The 19785-nt window shown below is 39.9% G+C and overlaps 1 protein-coding gene across 1 annotated transcript in view; it reads left to right on the forward strand.

The window, feature by feature from the left end:
* Positions 1–329: 329 nt before the first annotated feature.
* The window catches only part of ccdc40 (coiled-coil domain 40 molecular ruler complex subunit), a 76155-nt gene continuing 56699 nt past the window's right edge, over positions 330–19785 (forward strand). The window contains exons 1-3 of the mRNA XM_084425230.1: positions 330–405; positions 508–599; positions 821–905. Of these exons, the coding sequence (XP_084281356.1) occupies positions 510–599; positions 821–905 (175 nt within the window). The 5' untranslated portion in view covers positions 330–405; positions 508–509. The remainder of the gene's footprint in view (positions 406–507; positions 600–820; positions 906–19785) is intronic.

Below are 19785 nucleotides of genomic sequence, written 5' to 3' on the forward strand. Positions count from 1 at the left end.
AAAGTAAACGAACAAAATAATAATGAAGCTAAACAAATACTTTTAAGAACTCTACTAAGTTTTATTTCTTGTTGTTAGAGTATTTTTATTTTATTTATTTTTTACACAGATACATATGTTTTTACAGCTCGATTTGTCTTCCTTGGGAGGAGGAGCGAATCCGGAAGTGTGGCGTCTCCTAGCAACGGAGATGCAAAGTAAACACTGCAGGTCTCGCGCTGTTAAATAGTCACAACACAGAAATAACATAAAACAATTATTTAACCAGAATAAAATGAATAATTACTTCAGCTGAAGAATTTTGGATGTAGTATTGCTAATTGAACGATTACTATTAATACATTTGGGGAAATACTGCTTCATTCCAGCTCTCTGCTACTCAGGATCAAAATACAACGGAAACAGGTGACAAATTAAAATAAAATTACTCGGTCATATCCTGCTAATTTATTATATATACTTGTATATGTGTATGTCTATGTTGTATTACTTTATTTATGTCTGAAGCGATGGAAAGCGGTGGGTGTGATGGAGGTCTGCCAGATGATCAGACGAACAGGCAGGAAGAGGCTCCGGGTGAATTCACTGAGCCTAAAGAGGTATAAAGTCTTACACGAACCTATCATTTTTATTAGTTTAACACTTCATACTAAAGATATTCATCATACAGATGGTATCAGAGTTGATAACAGCGTTTTTTTCTTTAGTTCTTCAATTTTCCCCAAAATCAGGGCAAATAATGTGAACTCAATTTTTTTTAATTATTTTTAATATGCATATTTTAATGTAGAGTGGTGTTTGTTAATGATTTTATTTATAGGGGGAATCGATGCAGCTTTCAGACAATTATGACAGAGACATCGATCATGCTGGGACCAGTGGATACTTTCAATTGGACAATTCTGGTATGTTTCATGTAACAACCTTAAAGGGTTAGTTTACCCAAAAATGAAAATTCTGTCAGTAATTACTCACCCTCATGTAGTTCCAACCCCATAAGACCTTCGTTCATCTTCGGAACACAAATTAAGATATTTTTGATGAAATCTGAGAGCTGGATCACTCCTCCATAGGAGTGAAGAGATTGAAACTTGCTGGGCCAGAAAATGTATTAAAGAGATCGTTAATATAGTCCAAGTGACTACAGTGGCTCAATCTTAAGTTTATCAAGTGACGAGAATACTTTTTGTGCGCAAAAACAAACAAAAATAACGACTTTATTCCACTATTCATTTCCTTCTCTCTGGGCCTCGAGTTAGTTCACGTAGTGTTTTAGCGCAGCGTGTCTGTGTTGTGCGTCACACGCATCACACACATGACCAACGTCGGCCAATAGTGAGCCTACGTGGTGACGTGCAACAGAGAAGCGCTGCGCTATATGTGAATTCACTCGAGGCCCAGAGAGAAGGAAATTAATAGTGGAATAAAGTCATTATTTTAGTTTTTTTTTGCGCACAAAAAGTATTCTCGTCGCTTGATAAACTTAAAATTGAGCCACTGTAGTCACTTGGACTATATTAACGATGTTTGTAATACATTTTTCTGGGCCAGCAAGTTTCAAACCCTTAAAAGCCTATGGAGAAGTGATCCAGCTCTCAGATTTCATCAAAAATATCTTAATTTGTGATCCGAAGATGAACGAAGGTCTTACAGGGTTGGAACAACATTATTTAGCCTATATCTTCTTATTAGGGGTTCAAGCATGAAATGCTTAGCCTGAGTTTGACACCCCTGGTCTAGGTCAAACGTTCTAAGAGTTATGAGCGATTTTGTACTTTTGGTTGCTGTAGCGCCACCTATGGGCCAATCGGGGACAACCTATCAGAGTATGACCCCGATTGGCCCATAGGTGGCGCTACAGCAACCAAAAGTACAAAATCGCTCATAACTCTTAGACCGTTTGACCTAGACCAGGGGTGTCAAACTCAGGCTACGTTTACACGGAAACGATCTGAAGAGAAAACGCAAAAGTGATCACTTTTTATTCTGCATTTAGACGAGCGTTATGGGGGGAAATCTGCATGCATACGGTGACGCAAAAGTGTGTGAAAATCAATGTAGTATGCACTCCAGGCGGCTAGGTGGCAATGTGAAGCACTGATCGGTGCCTTCACTGTCTAGCAGGCTTTTGCGTTTTTACCGTTTAGACGAACGTTAAACGACCGTCTAACGTTACCTACTATAATTATAACATAAGCACACAAGGCAACTTACACTCATTGGTGGGCTCGCACTGCCGACGATGGCACCAGTTGTCGGCGCGACGGGAGGATGAAGGCCGAGGCCTTCATTAAATTTTTAAAATAAAATAAAATTAAAATTTAATAAAGGCCTTCGTTTTTATTAAAACATATTACAAAAAAAGCTGTCGCCGTCTAAACGAAAGGCACATCTGATCAAATATTTTTACGTTTTCACCCGCGAGCGTTCTCGTGTAAACAGGGCCTCAGTTCCTGGAGGGTCACAGCCCTGCAGAGTTTAGCTTCAACCCTAATTAAACACACCTGATCCAGCTAATCAAGTCCTTCGGGCTTATTTAAAAACTAAAGGTATGTGTGTTGGAGCTGTTTGGAACAAAACTCTGCAGGGCTGTGGCCCTCCAGGAACTGAGTTTGACACCCCTGACCTAGACTCAAGTGTCTTACACCACTGTGATCCCTGGCTCAAGGCGGAGAAAATGGGTATCTCCAATTTCGATTTAGGCAGGAACAATTTTCTGCTATGTCGAATTTTGTCCAAAACCTACTTTTGCGAACTAGTCCCTGGTTTTTGTCCGATCGGAACCAAACCAGTCTAGGACAATTCTCTGGACTCTCTATCTATCTATCTATAAATTACAGGAACGTTTGTCTGTCTGTCTGTCTGTGTGTCTGTTAACCACATATCTCTCGAACTGTTAGTCCGATGGATTTCAAACTTGACAGGTGTCTCGCTACGGGTACGAGTAAAAACAAGTCAGAACATGTGCCTCTTAACAAGCATGAAAAATTTCAGACAGAACGGACAAAATTTGCCTCTATAACAGTTAAAAAAGATGAAAATGAATAACATGGCATATTAAGCCAATAAGTGGTATTTTACTGCCCCCTGCTGTCATTTCATCATACTACTCACTAATATTGTTATATAATTCATATTTAGACTTTATAAAATCAGGGGCGTCATGCAAGCCAAAATTCTGGGGGGGCACAATCTGAGACGTTGCAATTGTTTTCTGACGGGTGATATGGATCATGTAAGGAGGGGTCAGGGGGTTTCTCCCCCTGAAAATTTTTAAATTCTGGCTGCTAAACATACCATTTCAATGCAGTTTGGGAGGGACAGAAATACCTTAACGGAGCTAGCAGCAACCCTCCTCTATCTGAGGACTAAGTGAAAGTATCTATTTTGTAAGTTTATGTAAAAGACAGGTTGATGAAATAACTGTAAGCTCAAATTCAAAAGCTTTTGAAGTCTACTTCATTAAAGCATGTTTACACACACACTTACTGTACACTTAGGCCTACAACACATGATTTTAAAAACAGTACCATTGCAGTTTTTATGTTATGATTTTAAATTGGTATGTGACCTAAGAACGATCTTACATTAAAGGTACATAAAGGTGCTGAGGTCTGACTTTGTGGTGCTCTGAAATTAAGTTATTTTAATATTAATATAGGTTGTCATATAGGCTATATATATATATCTTACTGGCATAATATTTGAATAATATTGAGGCATTGAATCTATCATCTTACTGCCATACTCTTTTACTAATGATAATAATATATTTTGTATTACTGCATTACTGTTGTATTATGACAAGTAGTACCTCATTTGTAAGTTGCTACTTGCGAATCATGAGCAAGTAAAGTGACCTGATAATAATAACGGAAGTTATGAGCACATGAGAGAGAGGCTGACTGCTACACTTTCGTGCACTCTAAGCCTACATCCAGGGCTGGACTGGGACAAAAAATCGGCCCGGGCATTTTGGCCCAGACCGGCCCACTATATGATCATAAACACCACCCATCTTTGCACGCCCTTAATTATATGCATACCAACTCCTATTCATTAAAACCACTAATGCCATGTAATGAGTGAGTATAGGAACGAGTGTAAGTTTACAGATGAAATAAGTACAAATTTGACATTTATTAATACAGTCGAACTATACTCCACAGTGGTGAATCCTAAAACAAGCTATAAGCGGCTCTGGCATAGCAATACAAGTGTTTCTTACAGGATTTTTTGTTAAAACTGTGGTGGGTGGACCTTGGTTCTTCTAGGGGGGTTCGGGGGCATGCCCCCCCGTGAGAAAATTTTGTGCATTTTAATGTTAAATTCATCAATCTGGTGCACTTTGAGAGTTCAAAATTAAAAGCTCCAACCCATATTCAGTGTGCAAATTAAACAAAGAAAAATTCAAACCTCTTTTAGTTACAGTGTCTATTTACATTACACCTACTATATAATAGTTATAATATTAATCCAATGACAGTAATAGCCATATTTTGTAAAACAAATGCACTAAAAAATAAAGGACACTTTCATAATTAGTTTTGTAACAATTTCTATACTTGAAAGAGATAAGCACATGATCTTTTATTTTGACGCAAACTGCATCAAGCTTTTATTTTGGCGGAAAACATGGTTTACAAACGCCTGTCATTAAATTTCTAGTGAATTGCGGTAATCGTCAACTATGCAGATGTGGAAATAATCTGTAACTGGGTTATGGGTTCCTACACTCCATCATGACATAGCCTAAGTGTTTTGAAAGTAGTTCTGCTTACCGCAGGCTCTACACTCTCTCATCTCTCTCCTGATCCTCCGTCCTCACTATCATCATCTGCCACAGGAGCTGACGAAGGTCAGAAAACATATATTATATGATTATATGACTATTCTGGCAGAGATATTACACACTGACACTGCTGCACGCTCGCTCACTCGTTTAAAGTTGTGATTGGGCCAGCCCAGTGTCAATCAAGGAAAGAACCAATGGGCCGCTGATCTACGTGTTTCATGGGCTGGTCTGTCAGAAAAAAACTAACACTGACTTTTTTTGACCAATGCATTACACCGGCACAAACCCAAAACGCAAGCAAAACAAAACAAAACGAATGGCCCGCCGATGTACACATTTTATGGGCCGTTAAAAAAATAAAAATAATAATAATAAAAAAAAGTATTTATGAGATGTATCGGCCCAAAAAGCACGTCGGCCCACCGGGCATTTGCCCGGTATGCCCAATGGCCAGTCCAGCCGTGCCTACATCACGGTCATAGCGATCTGTATAACAACTATGCTGTAGCTTTCGAACGGGTAGCCTATCTTTTTTCACTGCATTTGAATTAGCTGCCTGATCCATGAAGAACCATGAATAACAGTCTATGGGAGAAACATCAAGTCGATGCCTTGATAACGTTAGGTTGGATTTTGCATTTAGCCTACAACAAATCGTTTCTATGAAACTGAAAACAATAGGGGTTATGCGGAACATACTTCCGGGTTCTACAAAACGGGTATAACTACTTCCGGTCGTCAGCTACTGAGGTAAACACAGCGTAGGAATGGCGACCTTTTATAGCCGGTGTTTACAGGAGCTACCCATTCTATCCATTTCAGATGTACATCGTATTGCCAAACGGACGTCCAGAGCCGCGAGTACTTCGGTAGATAAAGGATTTAAAGGGGTGGTTCAGGATTTTCAACATCGGACCTCATTTTCAAGTGAGCCTGTTTGTCATTCATCAGTGGAGACAGTTTTCAAAAAAATTCATCCAGTCCTTACTTTTGAATAGTTCGCCGGTGCTAGGCTAGCGCGAGTCAACGGTAGATGCGTTAGCCTGCCATTAAAAACAGTTTTACCCACTCCACAGTACATCAAAAGCAAATCAATTATAACGCCAGACTACCGATATAAATGTCTGTTGAGAGAATAATGTTAGAAATCAAACTACACTTGCATCTCAATGATCGCATTACATTTACAGGAACTAGTTTCTCAGCAGTGGCGGAATTTTACTTTGCTCCGGTTAGTACTGCGCCGAAAAGTAAACACAGAAAAGAAGCGCACTACAGTCGGGACGTCTAGCTAGCTACTAGTAGTCTCGGTTGCCTAGGTAACTTAATATCACTCCGCCGCTGCTGTAGACTGTGCTAATAAACACAGGGAACAAAGTATAACTATTGCAATGCGATGAAAGGGTAGTTTGATTTCTAACATTATTCTCTCAACAGACATTTATATCGGTAGTCTGGCGTTATAATTGATTTGCTTTTGATGTACTGTGGAGTGGGTAAAACTGTTTTTAATGGCAGGCTAACGCATCTACCGTTGACTCGCGCTAGCCTAGCACCAGCGAACTATCCAAAAGTAAGGACTGGATGAATTTTTTTGAAAACGGTCTCCACTGATGAATGACAAACAGGCTCACTTGAAAATAAGGTCCGATGTTGAAAATCCTGAACCACCCCTTTAAGTTTTTATATTTGCTTGCAGACGATTAAAACAATCAAATGAAGACTGCATTTTTTTTTTTTTTTTATAAAATTTTATTTTCTGATACTTAAGCATTCGTGACATTTTTATTAAAACAGAAATAAGAATTGTATTCTAAAAAAGCGCAAAATAAGTTACCTCAGAGATAACCTACCGCTGCAGATGCGTACAGTAATGCAAACCGGAAATGTTTATACCCGTTTTCCGGTTCGAACGTTGGGCGTTCCGCATAACCCCTATTGAACCAGCTGGAGACTTTGACACAAGACAAAACAGAACAGATGTTTCAAAACCGATCAGATAACGTTACTATGGCTTTGTATGGCAGTAACGTTAGCCAACTAGTTTACGGTTAGACTAGGCTAGCTATCGATAACGTTACACTGACACAACTTAAGTTAATGCTCTGAATTCGCAGGTAATTTCAAATCCATAACTTTTTGATCAAGTTAAAATTTCCAGGTCAACCACAAATAATCCCACTACCTTTTAATATCATCATCCGATAACTAATTCAATGCTGATTTGTTGCTTTGCCCACTTACCAGTTCAAGACCATCTGTAAAACATTGCCAGCTCAACGTGCGAGACGAGTTGCTTGAACAAATACACAGCAAAGATTCTAGAGCGCTATGCGCGTAGGACACCATATTAGGAAAAAGGGCTGATGCTGACCGATTTATTACACATCCAGAAGAATACATTTGAGTCGTTATAGGCTCTGGTATATTATGGAGCATAATAGGAATAAAGTTGTGACAAAAAAAAAAAATTATCACTTTGAATGGGCATGATGACGCCACTGTATAAAATCATTGTTTTAACATTTACAATCACATTTTGTCAAAATTCATCTATTGGAGTATTACTATTGACAATTGTGTCACATTGAGAAATGTCCTAGAAACAGAAAGTAAAATGGTGGCCGCCATTTACGCCACGCTCCCCAGTACAAATTCACTCATAACTCGAAAACGGAATGTGTCTGCGTGCTCAAATTTTGATGGTAAGGACCTCTCTTGATCGAAATGTATCGTTGCGGGCCTCTGGATTACACATGATCTTTTTATTCACTTTCAGTATTGGGAAACAAACAAATGCTTTAAAAAGCAATCTTTTTTATTATGTACTGGTAATATAGTTTTATATGATTAGATCACAAAGAAATACCTATAGACAATTACATATATTTTCTCAATAACATATCCCAAAAACATTGAAAACATATTTGTATTTGTGTTTGTGTGTTTGTGTGTAAGCATGCTTCTTGGAGTTAACATGGAAAAACTGCTTTGCTTTATTGGTGGAAACCATAGACTGTAAAAAAAGATGGACGACGCCCCTTCGCTCTCTTCCATTGATGAGAACTGAAGCCGCCAGAGTCCCGATATGGCGCTGACATATTGGAACTTGAGTCTGCGCAGTAGCGATCTCGGGACCAGACCTGCGCAGTCGTGAGCAGGAAGTAAAGCCGCGAAATCAACGCTCCGCCCTCACTCTCGCAGAATGCACTCAGGGAGAGTGGATTCTGCACACTTTTTTACAAATTGATTGCAGTACGACAAGAGGCTTGTTAAAATATAGTAAATACAATCTCCTCAGTCTTCCGAAGATCCCGAAAAAATGTCCGTTGGTGCTTCAGTGCTTCAGTGACTACTTCGCTCAGAGAACCTGTCAATCACAGCTGTCAATCATGACGTTACACCACCGCATCACGTAACTAACTAAAAGCCAACTTATTTTTGAAACGGACACTTGAACTTACATCAGCGTGATGAAAATGACAGCAAATGAAATAAACCACCTTTGGAAAAAAGATATTTGAAGTGTAATTTAATTGTTTAGTTGGTCTCACGTCCCGTTGAATAACACGGGGAGGCGGGACTTATAACCTATACTAGGACCAGGCAGTCACCGGGGGGCGATCGAGACGTTTTGGCTTCACTTTTGAGGGCTTGTGCGGCACGCTTGGTGGAAACCATAGACTGTAAAAAAAGATGGACGACGCCCCTTCGCTCTCTTCCATTGATGAGAACTGAAGCCGCCAGAGTCCCGATATGGCGCTGACATATTGGAACTTGAGTCTGCGCAGTAGCGATCTCGGGACCAGACCTGCGCAGTAGTGAGCAGGAAGTAAAGCCGCGAAATCAACGCTCCGCCCTCACTCTCGCAGAATGCACTCAGGGAGAGTGGATTCTGCACACTTTTTAAAAAATTGATTGCAGTACGACAAGAGGCTTGTTAAAATAAAGTAAATACAATCTCCTCAGTCCTCCGAAGATCCCGAAAAAAAATGTCCGTTGGTGCTTCAGTGACTACTTCGCTCGAGAACCTGTCAATCACAGCTGTCAATCATGACGTTACACCACCGCATCACGTAACTAACTAAAAACCAACTTATTTTTGAAACAGACACTTGAACTTACATCAGGGTGATAAAAACGACAGCAAATGAAAGAAACCACCTTTGGAAAAAAGATATTTGAAGTGTAATTTAATTGTTTAGTTGGTCTCACGTCCCTTTGAATAACATGGGGAGGCGGGGCTTATGACCTATACTAGGACCAGTCACCGGGGGGCGATCGAGACGTTTTGGCTTCCCTTTTCAGGGCTTGTGCGGCATGCTTGGTGGAAACCAAGGAGTTTAAAATTAAAGTGAGCCAATAAGTGGTCTTCTACTGCCCTCTCCTGGACATTCAACTTATTAAGTGTGCTTGCTGAAAGCAGCACACTTATAGTTCTTCTTAAGTTTTCTTATTATTATTATTATTAAGTGTGCTTGCTGAAAGCAGCACACTTACTGTTCTTCTTAAGTTTTCTTATTATTATTATTAAGTGTGCTTGCTGAAAGCAGCACACTTATAGTTCTTCTTAAGTTTTCTTATTATTATTAAGTGTGCTTGCTGAAAGCAGCACACTTATAGTTCTTCTTAAGTTTTCTTCTTCTTCTTCTTATTATTATTATTATTCCCGGGAGAAAAATTTTGGCCAGCTCCTGCGCCTAGGCCCTTTGAGACAGAGACACCGTTCCAACTTTAAAACGTCCGGTCAGTACCGGTTTAAGTTGCTCGCGAAGATGACATCACGAGTCCATGTCGTTTGTCCGCCACACTGGATTGAACAGAAAGCGAAACTAAATTTTCACAGGTCACAAATTTAGTCCGAACTTCACGAAACTGGACGTGCATGATCCTTGGACCAAGCCTCACAAAAGTTACTAGAAGGATTTTTGATTTTCGGAAGCGTTTGCCCGTCACAGCCAAACGAAATCGGCGGCGTAGTCGCCAAAACAGAAAGTAGGTCATATTTCAGGAACTCTGTCACGTATCGAAACCAAACTTTGTACATTAACTCAAGACTCCAATGTGAGGATGTACAAGATAAAAAAAAAAAAAAAAAAATTCAAAATTTTACATCATTTGGCAACCCCCCCCCCCCCCCCCCCCCCCCCCCCCCCCCAGCTATTTGGTCAGCTCCTGCGCCTAGGCCCTTTGAGACAGAGACACCGTTCCAACTTTAAAACGTCCGGTCAGTACCGGTGTAAGTTGCTCGCGAAGATGACATCACGAGTCCATGTCGTTTGTCCGCAATATTGGATTGAACAGAAAGCTAAACTAAAGTTTCACAGGTCACAAATTTGGTCCGAACTTCACGAAAATGGACGTACATGATCCTTGGACCAAGCCTCACAAAAGTTACTAGAAGGATTTTTGATTTTCGGAAGCGTTTGCCCGTCACAGCCAAACGAAATCAGCGGCGTAGTCGCCAAACAGGAAGTCGTCCATATCTCAGGAACTCTGTCACGTATCGAAACCAAACTTTATACATGAACTCGGGACTCCAATGTGAGGAAGCACAAGATCTGATTTAAAATTTTTTTTTTTTTATTTCAGGCTAATAGACAAACCCATTTACCTATGTCTATGCAAGAGTTTCACCTCACACTTTTAATGTTAATGCATTTAGACAGTAGGTGGCACTGTTGTATTACATTTCACAGAGCTGCCAGGTCAGTGTATATACTGCATTCGTTTTTACTAGGTTTGTCTTAATAAATGCAGGCATGAATTTAGTTTTTTGCATTGGTCTAATTTAATCATCAATTGTATATTAATATATACAGAATTGTATGCATGAATTGTGCATTTCCAGTTCTCAAAGCAGTTAATAACAACAAAAAAAAAAACTATACAAGATACATCATGCTCTTCTTCGCTAACCGAACAAACAATTAATTGTCTGTGGCTGTGTTTGTGCGGACGGGAAATATGCTGCGCATAACAAAAGAAAACAAGGAGAAACGCGCAGTCACATGCTCAAACAATCAACAGGTGCGTTCCATTTGACCATAAGTGGACTGCGAAGTGGACTTCACAGGGTTTTCCGCCATCTTAAGTTAGATTCTAATCCGAAGGGAGCGAACATGTTTAGTTCGAAGGACACTGCACACGGCATAGGGAATAAGGGAACATCGATACATCACTTCACAGGAAGTGGAGAGCGATGATTACCCAACTGTCATTTCGCGCATTACGTCATCACCAGTCAGAACGGTCATAACTAACGATGGAGGAGTTTACGTATGTGTGTAAGTATTCATTTCGCCATTGTTATACAAATGACAGTATTTTTAACGGTTATTGTTGTGAATATTACATATACTATTTTTGATGATTATAATTTACCTCAGTGAATGCAGCCAGCTTAGCTAGTTTGTGAGGTAAAGTGATTTTATTTTAGGTAGTTGTAAAATAGTGCAATATAATTGTAAATATATAAAAAATAAAATATGAATGTAGTCCTATATATATTTATGTTATATGATAATCTGCGCGACTCCGTCGTTGACTTTCTTTGATGACATTTGCAGGGCGTTTCAAATGAGCGGTTATTGTCAGTGAAGTCCACTTCAAACTGATATACCGTGCTCAGGGGGTAGGGGAGCAGTGAACATTGCGTATGGACCCTGTTGAATGGAACATTAGATGTGTAAAAACCATAAAACAAGTGGAAAGCGCGAGCGCGCCGCTGTCTCCTTTCCACAAGCGCTTGTTCTCCTGTGGCGTCTGTCGTTGCTATGCAACCGTGAACTGCGCTCTCCATGATGACAAGAGCTGTGTCTGAAATCGCTCCCTATCCACTATATAGTCAGAGCCCGTCTACAGAGAGCCTTGGCACTTCCTATTAGCCCCATTGTATCGATCTTGGTTGCAGTTCCATTAGAATTCCACTGGAGGTGATCGCGGGCGAGTGCAGACTGAATGAGAGTCTATGGGGCTAGACGGCTAAATGTGTCTCTTTCACCCGATTGCCGTTGAGAAATCTCAGATTTTATTGTAGGTTTTGCAAGTTCAACATGGGTTATAGGTCGAAAGTTGAATGAACGAGTACTTATTTCTTTTCGATTTCTTACAGGTTGAGTTGTTGTTGCCCATAACATGCTAGCATTCTGCTAATGACGTCAGCATTCTGACGTCATTGACATTTTAAAAGACTTTTTAAACCAAATAAGTGGCTCTAAAAAATCTAACACCCAGCAATGTGTAATTTCTTTGCATCTCCTTTCGAATACAACATTCAAATTACTAGACAAAAAATTATATCCTGAGAAAAGTGGATTTTGAGGGTTTTTCGCCATAGACCTCCATTCATTCTGCACTCGCCTGCGAGCGCCCCCGCATGGACAGAGACGTGTTACTGCAGCCAGTCCAGAAACCGGAAGTAAGCAGAGAGTGCCAATTCTCTTCCTATTAGACATTCTCTGATATAGTGCACTATTTAGGGTGTCGGCCATTTTGTAGTGGTGTCCGAATTCTGAGTGAACGACATCATTCCCTACATTCTTCACTACTTTTACCCACAATCCTCTCTGAATTCGAGTGTACATACGATGTACACTTGCTGAGACACTATTTCCCACAATCCGACTCAATAAGGCGATAGAGCGCGAATGAAAAATAAACAAAAATGTCACCATGGCAACGGTGCACGCGAGTTAGAAAACAATCATTTATAAGACCAGACGCCTGGTTATTTATTTATTATCTATACCGTTATATCTATATTTGAATAAACAAATGTGTTGTGTAGTGTTTTGTTCTCTTTTATTTTCACATATAAATGTAAAAAGTAAATAAATATGACAAGCAAGTGTTTTTATTATCTTTTTTTTAATCAAATAACGCAATAAACGTGAAAAATACATACATACAATTGTTACAATTCATACAGCCAAAAAAAAGGAAATATTAAAGATGGGTAGGTAATGTTTATGACAAATTGTCTGAGCTCTCTGGCGCGTGATAATTATGTCAGCGTCCGAATTCTTTGCTGATGTAGTGCACTCAACTGCCATTCATTATGTAGGGATTAGTGAACGAGTGAGCGGTTTCAGACACAGCTAAGGAAGTATCAGCAAAAGATTAATAGATTTCTAGCCCTTGCATTAGCTTTACTACTAGATATATTTATGGAGATGGAAAATAATAAGGCGCCCTGTACAGCTATGACCACTCATTGGTTCATTATGCTCACTAAAATATTATTTTAAATTTTACTTGTTTAAACTTTATAAAATCATTATAATAACATTTCAAATCATATTTCGTCAATGTTTATAAATACCACAGACCCACATTGGCTGTAATACTAATGTTGTCCTTTAGAGGAGGCCAGAGGATTAAACATAATTCATGTGTAGGCCTACTCTGTTCCTAACAGTTAAAATTATAAATAAATGCATGCTTCAAGTGCTCTACACAAATTAGGATTGTTTACCATATACATACTCAATATTGTTCAGAGGAATGCACGTTTCAACAGATCATTATAGAGGTAAGTTAATCGCTGTTGTCTGAAAGCTTGTCATAGGAACCAAAATAGTTTTTTCCATACGGCTGATATCAGTGTTGCACACAGAAAGACAGGATTTAAATTGCAAATGTTCGCCTGTACACTTTAATTAATGCTCTGCCTCTGTGTACAGTGTTTGTACAGGAAGTCCACAAATATGTCTTTATTCAACTGGTATGTATTTCTGATGCTTATTGTTTACATTGGCGAGTTCGGTCGAAGTCCACAGTAATCGATTGTCGAGTTCACGTGCGTGATCATAGGTACTAAACCTATGCGCGTGAACTCGACAATCGATTACTGTGGACTTCGACCGAAAACAGGATGTAAATACAGGTATGTGCGCTGGCTGAATAAACATCATTTTTTATATATTTCTTTCACATCTACTGCAGTCAGATTCACCCGCGTTCACTCAGAAGGAATCACTCACATGACCTGTGCACTTGTAATGACACATCAAGGATGTTAAGAGGCTAAAAGCAGGTTTAAAACTTGCCCCATTGAAGTCAACAGGGTGCAAATTTTAAAACGAGGATAACACGGTGTAGGCAACACCGATTTTTGTCGTTGTTCTCTGTACTGACAGCACTCCAAATGTACAAAAAAATGAGCTCAATGTTAAAATTGACCGGAGTTCTCCTTTAACCAGTTTTCTCTAAACTTCTCTAAACCTTATTACCTTTTATTTTATCTATCTGGATATGAGATATCTGTACCACTCACTTTGAGACATTTCAAATGACACCAAAAACATAACAGTCAATGATAAACATTCACATTAAACCATGTTCTTGTGTGAGTTCTTGGTAGTTTGTGAGAGGAAGTGAGGTTGTATGGGGGAGGTCGAATGTTAATTAGCCAGCAGGGCCCTTTTGTCTCTAGACCAGGCCTCAACCAGTATTTTCAGTCTTACAGATTTCCCTCCTTGATCCCGTGGGTCACATTCTGATGAACACTTACGGGGTCACAGTAAGACGTTTGTTATAATCCTTGAAGATGTAGCACAACAATTGTCTTTGCAATGTTGGCATCTGTAGAAGCTCAGTGGGCTGTGTTCTCCTGCAGAACACCTGTTCTCACCAGGTGTATAGCTTGAGTCCAGCAGGTGGATGAATGCGTTCAGGTTCTCTTCCTGTAATCCTATGACGTGAGCAAAGTTCATAGAGTCAATCTGGACCTTTTGTGACTTGTTCAGTTGATATGTCATTCCTTCATAGGGAAACTTCCGCTTCCCTGGCACCTTCTCCACGATGATGATCTGACCCTTCTTGACCAACGCTGTCACCTCCAGTGGTAACGTGGTCTGGGTAGACCTCAGTGGATGAAGGTTCTCCTTTGATCCACACTGCTTTGTGTGAGACACCTGAAAAGCATCTTAAAGGCCATTGCACACTGAGTCCGAAATTTTCGTATGCGTTTTTTCGTGTTCGTCAGCAGTAAAATTCGTCACGCACAGAAACCTCGCACACTGAGTCCGATGCGTATTTATTAAACCTTTGCGGAAAAAAACGCAAAAAATACTAAATGGATTCGTCAAGCAGTGAGGATGAATTTGTTGCCCTCTTTCTTCTTAAAAAGAGAAAAAGAAAGAGGAAATATTGGGTCCATCCAATCCTGAGATTGCGCCGAGAGGAAGGAGAGTTTCACCTCCTTATCAAGGAGTTGCGAAATTATCCCAAACGATTCAAAATTTACCTCAGAATGTCAGCGGAACAGTTTGATGCTTTGCTAGCGATACTGGAGCCACATATTAAAAAGAAGACCACCAATTTCCGTGAACCAATCGATCCTGAACAGAAACTGGCAGTATGGACGGACACACACACACACACACACGCGGCCGGCAGAAGCGCTGGGCAGACAGAACAGCTGTATACAGGTTATATTTTATTCAGTGTCTTTGTAATCCGCATTTTGTTTTTCATACAGTACTTGTGCTGCGAGATGAAGTGTATCAACTTGTCAGACGTCATTCTGGATTTTGTCGTTCGCTTGTACGGTGGCTCTGAATTTTCAAAAAACCTCACAAAACACTGGCTGTGGATGCGAAAAACGCAGAAAATCGAACCCAATCCGAATTTTTTTTTTACGGACGAAAGTTTCGTAGACAGTGTGCAAGCATGATTGACATAACGTGAGGTCGAATTTTTTTTTTTACGTGCGGAAATTTTGGATGCGAATTTCGGTCAGTGTGCAATGGCCTTAAATGTCCGCTCCACGATTGAGCACATATGAACTTAAGGCCATTGCACACTGAGTCCGAAATTCGCATCCGAAATTTTCGCACGTTAAAAAAAAAATTCAACCTCACGTTATGTCAATCACGCTTGCACACTGTCTACGAAACTTTCGTCCGTAATAAAAAAAATCGGATCGGGTTCGATTTTCTGCGTTTTTCGCATCCACAGCCAGTATTTTGAGAGTTTTTTTTAAAATTCAGAGCCACCGTACAAGTCTCGCAGCACAAGGTAGCTACTATATGAAAAACAAAATGCGGATTACAAAGACACTGAATAAAATATAACCTGATACAGCTGTTCTGTCTGCCCAGCGCTTCCGCCGGCCGTGTGTGTGTGTGTGTGTGTGTGTCCATACTTTAGACATAGGCTACTTCAGGATCGATTGGTTCACGGAAATTGGTGGTCTTCTTTTTAATATGTGGCTCCAGTATCGCTAGCAAAGCATCAAACTGTTCCACTGACATTGAGGTAAATTTTTAATCGCTCTGGATAATTTCGCAACTCCTTGATAAGGAGGTGAAACTCTCCTTCCTCTCGGCACAATCTCAGGATTGGATGGACCCGATATTTCCTCTTTCTTTTTCTCTTTTTAAGAAGAAAGAGGGCAACAAAATCATCCTCACTGCTTGACGAATCCATTTTGTATTTTTTGCGTTTTTTCCCGCAAAGGTTTAATAAATACTAGGGGTGTGACGAGATCTCGTGTTACGAGATCTCGCGAGATTAAAACTCGACGAGATTTCTCGTCGAGGTGAAACTTTGTCTCGTGAGTTGTTGTGATGTCAGCGTGATGGAGCGTGAGGGTGAAATTAGTATTGAATATGCCCCTGCCACTTTTAAATCATTTGTGTGCCGGGCCAATCACACACACACTCCGCGCACACACACACAATCACTGTCCCTCGCTCACTCACTCACTCGCGCGCACACACACACACGCACGCTCACTCCCGCGCGCACACACGCACACTCACTGTTGCTCGCACTCTCACTCACTCTCGCACACACTCAACCCGTCGTGGAGGACCGTTAAAATTAAACATGCTAGTCTTTCTGTCGTGATGTCCTGAAGCATCGCAGACGCGTAGGTTGTCGCCCACTATCACACACTATAGCCTACGAAACGAAACGATCGAATCTTGCGTCCCGACGCCCGTTGTCCTTTACGAATCTCCACGAAACGGATCGTGCCAAAATCGCGCTAAAATAGTGTAATCTGAACCAGGCAGGTAATAAACATTTGACCTATCACGCAAAGAACCTATTAAAGCACCAAGACATGGGAACAGTATAGCTAACATTCATATATCACAAGTCATATCGACATCGCAATATTAAACAATGTTATCGCACATCGCAGCTTTTCCTCATATCGTGCAGCCCTCAAAAAGGTCTCAACTGCTGCCAGAAATCGTAGACATGTTTATATGTCTACTGTTCTGTGTAGTTAATTTATCTCTTTTTCATGCTTGAAGAAAAAATGTGTTTCTGTTTGAACTTGTAGTTTTGAGAGAGCAGTAGCCTACTTTGATTATGGATACACACTTACTGTTTGCATTTAAAGTGTTATTTCAGTTATTTATATTTATTTTATTCATACTGTTTTATTTTTTTTTATGTTCGATTTGTGGAAAGGAGTTAGATTTCTCATATGAAATCGTACAGGGGATGCCAGACGGTAGAGTTTATAGCAAAACATTTAGCAGTGTTTGCATGTCCTTTACTGCATAGAATTCATTAAAATAGAAGTAAAATAACATTCATTACAAGTTGATTTCAAAATGCACCTAAATTGTTTTGCATTTTGTGATTTTCAGTTGAATAAAACACTATTTTCCATTCATATATTTCATCATTGAGGATTTCTTAAAAATTGTGTAAAAATCTCGTCTTGTCTCGTTCTCGTGAACCCAATCTCGTGTCTCGTCTCGTCTCGTGGAGTAAGCGTCTCGTCACACCCCTAATAAATACGCATCGGACTCAGTGTGCAAGGTTTCTGTGCGTGACGAATTTTAAGGCTGACGAACACGAAAAAACGCATACGAAAATTTCGGACTCAGTGTGCAATGGCCTACAGTCGTAAGGAAATGCATAGGAACGCATAATGCAATAAAGCAAAATCATGTCTTGAATAGGGCTGGGAAAAAAATCGATTTGATTTAAAAATCGAGTTGGTAGGTCAAATCGATGCATATTTTCAAAAAATCGATTTAAAAAAAAAAAATGTCTCCCCCTCTTCAGTATAGCGTACAATACATACATTTTGCATTCGCCAAATCTTCCTTCAGGGTTTCCGTAGCACGTCCTCCACGACGATGGCACGCGAGTGAGTGGGTGAGGGAGAGTGAGTGAGAGTGTGTGTTCGCGAGTGAGTGAGCGAATCGAATCGTAAATCGAGTTTTTTAGGGGAAAAAAATCGCCCAGCTCTAATGTTCAATGTAAAATACCATGTTCATGTCAGCAAATGTGAGTGGTACATTTGGTCTCATTAATTACCTGATTTTTAATTACCACGCCAATAGTACTCCTATAGAGGGTCAAGGAAGGACAAAGGAAGATCTTACAAGCTCTTACCCTGTTTCTAGAAACATTTAAATAAATGGCATTCTAACAAAACAACCAGTGCTGGGTTAAAACAACATTTCATGAAGAGTGTCAGCAACATTTTGGTGTAACCAAACATAGAGATTCAATTGAATTGATGTCCAAAAACATTGTTGCAAGTAAAATGGACAATATACAAATATGCAGAAATCAAAATAAGTTTCAGAAATTAAAATCAAAATAAGGTTCAGAAATGTTTGTCTGAAATCAAAATAAGCTTCAGGAATGTTTGTCTGAATGATTCAAAGGAAATGCAGAAATCAAAATAAGTTTCAGAAATTAAAATCAAAATAAGTTTCAGAAATGCAGCAAGAGGTCGGTGTAAACCAAATAATCAAATAAACGGTAGGATCAATGGTTTTGTGTGTTTGTGTGAGAGTGATTTTTAGAATGTCAGAGTGTGTTTTTGTCTGTGATAGTGTGTTTGTGTGTGTGTGTGTTTATCTGTGTCTGACAGAGAGTGTTTGTGTGTGTGATTGTGTTTGTTTGTGTGTGTGTGTGTGTGTGTGTGTGTTGATTTGGCTAAGTCACAGGCGACGACAGAGTTGAATTGTAAGTTTTGTAATTGATTGAAGCGCTCACACTTCAGATTTATCCATTTTAATTATGTTTCTGTTATTAGTAGGTATGTTGAGAAATCAGGGGCCCTCTGATTTTCCAACTCCCACCAACAATCATAGAGTTTGAAATTTAATGGCAGGTCTGCCTTAGAATTTGCCTTGATTTGTGACTGTAGCCATTCAGTTGTCCATGTGTGTTACATTAATTGTCGGTTTGTTATGAATAGTGTATGCTATTCTCTGTGTCTCTGTTAGACCACAATCATGAGATCAGCTCCATCCTGTGTGTGTGAAGCTATCTGGATCTGTTTGTGTGAAGATGACACATCTTCGTATGATGTGTAGTGTTCAGCTGTGAGGGTATAGTGATGGAGGTGTGTGTTCAGTGTTCATGTCTAGGAGATGGGTGGAATGTAATCTGTAATAATTGTGTTGCAAATTTCGATCCAGTTCTAAACTGGGAGGCCATATTTATGCAGTAATGTAATAGTGTGACGTGTGAAAAGGCCTTTTGTAATGTCTTTTCACCCATCTCCCGAGTCTCAGGTTATGTTCTAACACTTCCGCTGTCCTGGATTAGCTCCAGGTGGGCTCCTGCCCCTCCTGGCATCCGTCTTCCGAGGAATTTGCAGAAGTAAGCCTGAGACAGAAAACAGAGTAGAGCGAACCACAGATAATTCCAATATTTCAAAAACATTAAATTCAGACGTGTGGAATTCTTTTACTTGTTCCATTATCATGTCAGTTGCAATTTTAATTCCAGATGTCACATGAAACCGAGTTTCATTGACCACGTCTGAATTGTTGCTGTTGTTTCAGTGTGTTGTTTCAGTGTGTTGTGACACCTGAAGCTGCTTTTTCAGTTCAGCCTTCAGTCCGCTGCATGTGCAATGCTCATTGCTTTCTCTCATTACAGCCAGATCTGTGGGTTGTCTGGTTAGCATTTCACACCCTCCTCATAAATGCACTTCTCTGATTAGATTACATTTTAGTTGTTGCACAGTTTGGTTTGCTATTACCTGTGCCACAATT

The sequence above is a fragment of the Rutilus rutilus genome (genome assembly GCF_951802725.1).
Source record: "Rutilus rutilus genome assembly, chromosome: 12".
Classification (NCBI taxonomy): domain Eukaryota; kingdom Metazoa; phylum Chordata; class Actinopteri; order Cypriniformes; family Leuciscidae; genus Rutilus; species Rutilus rutilus.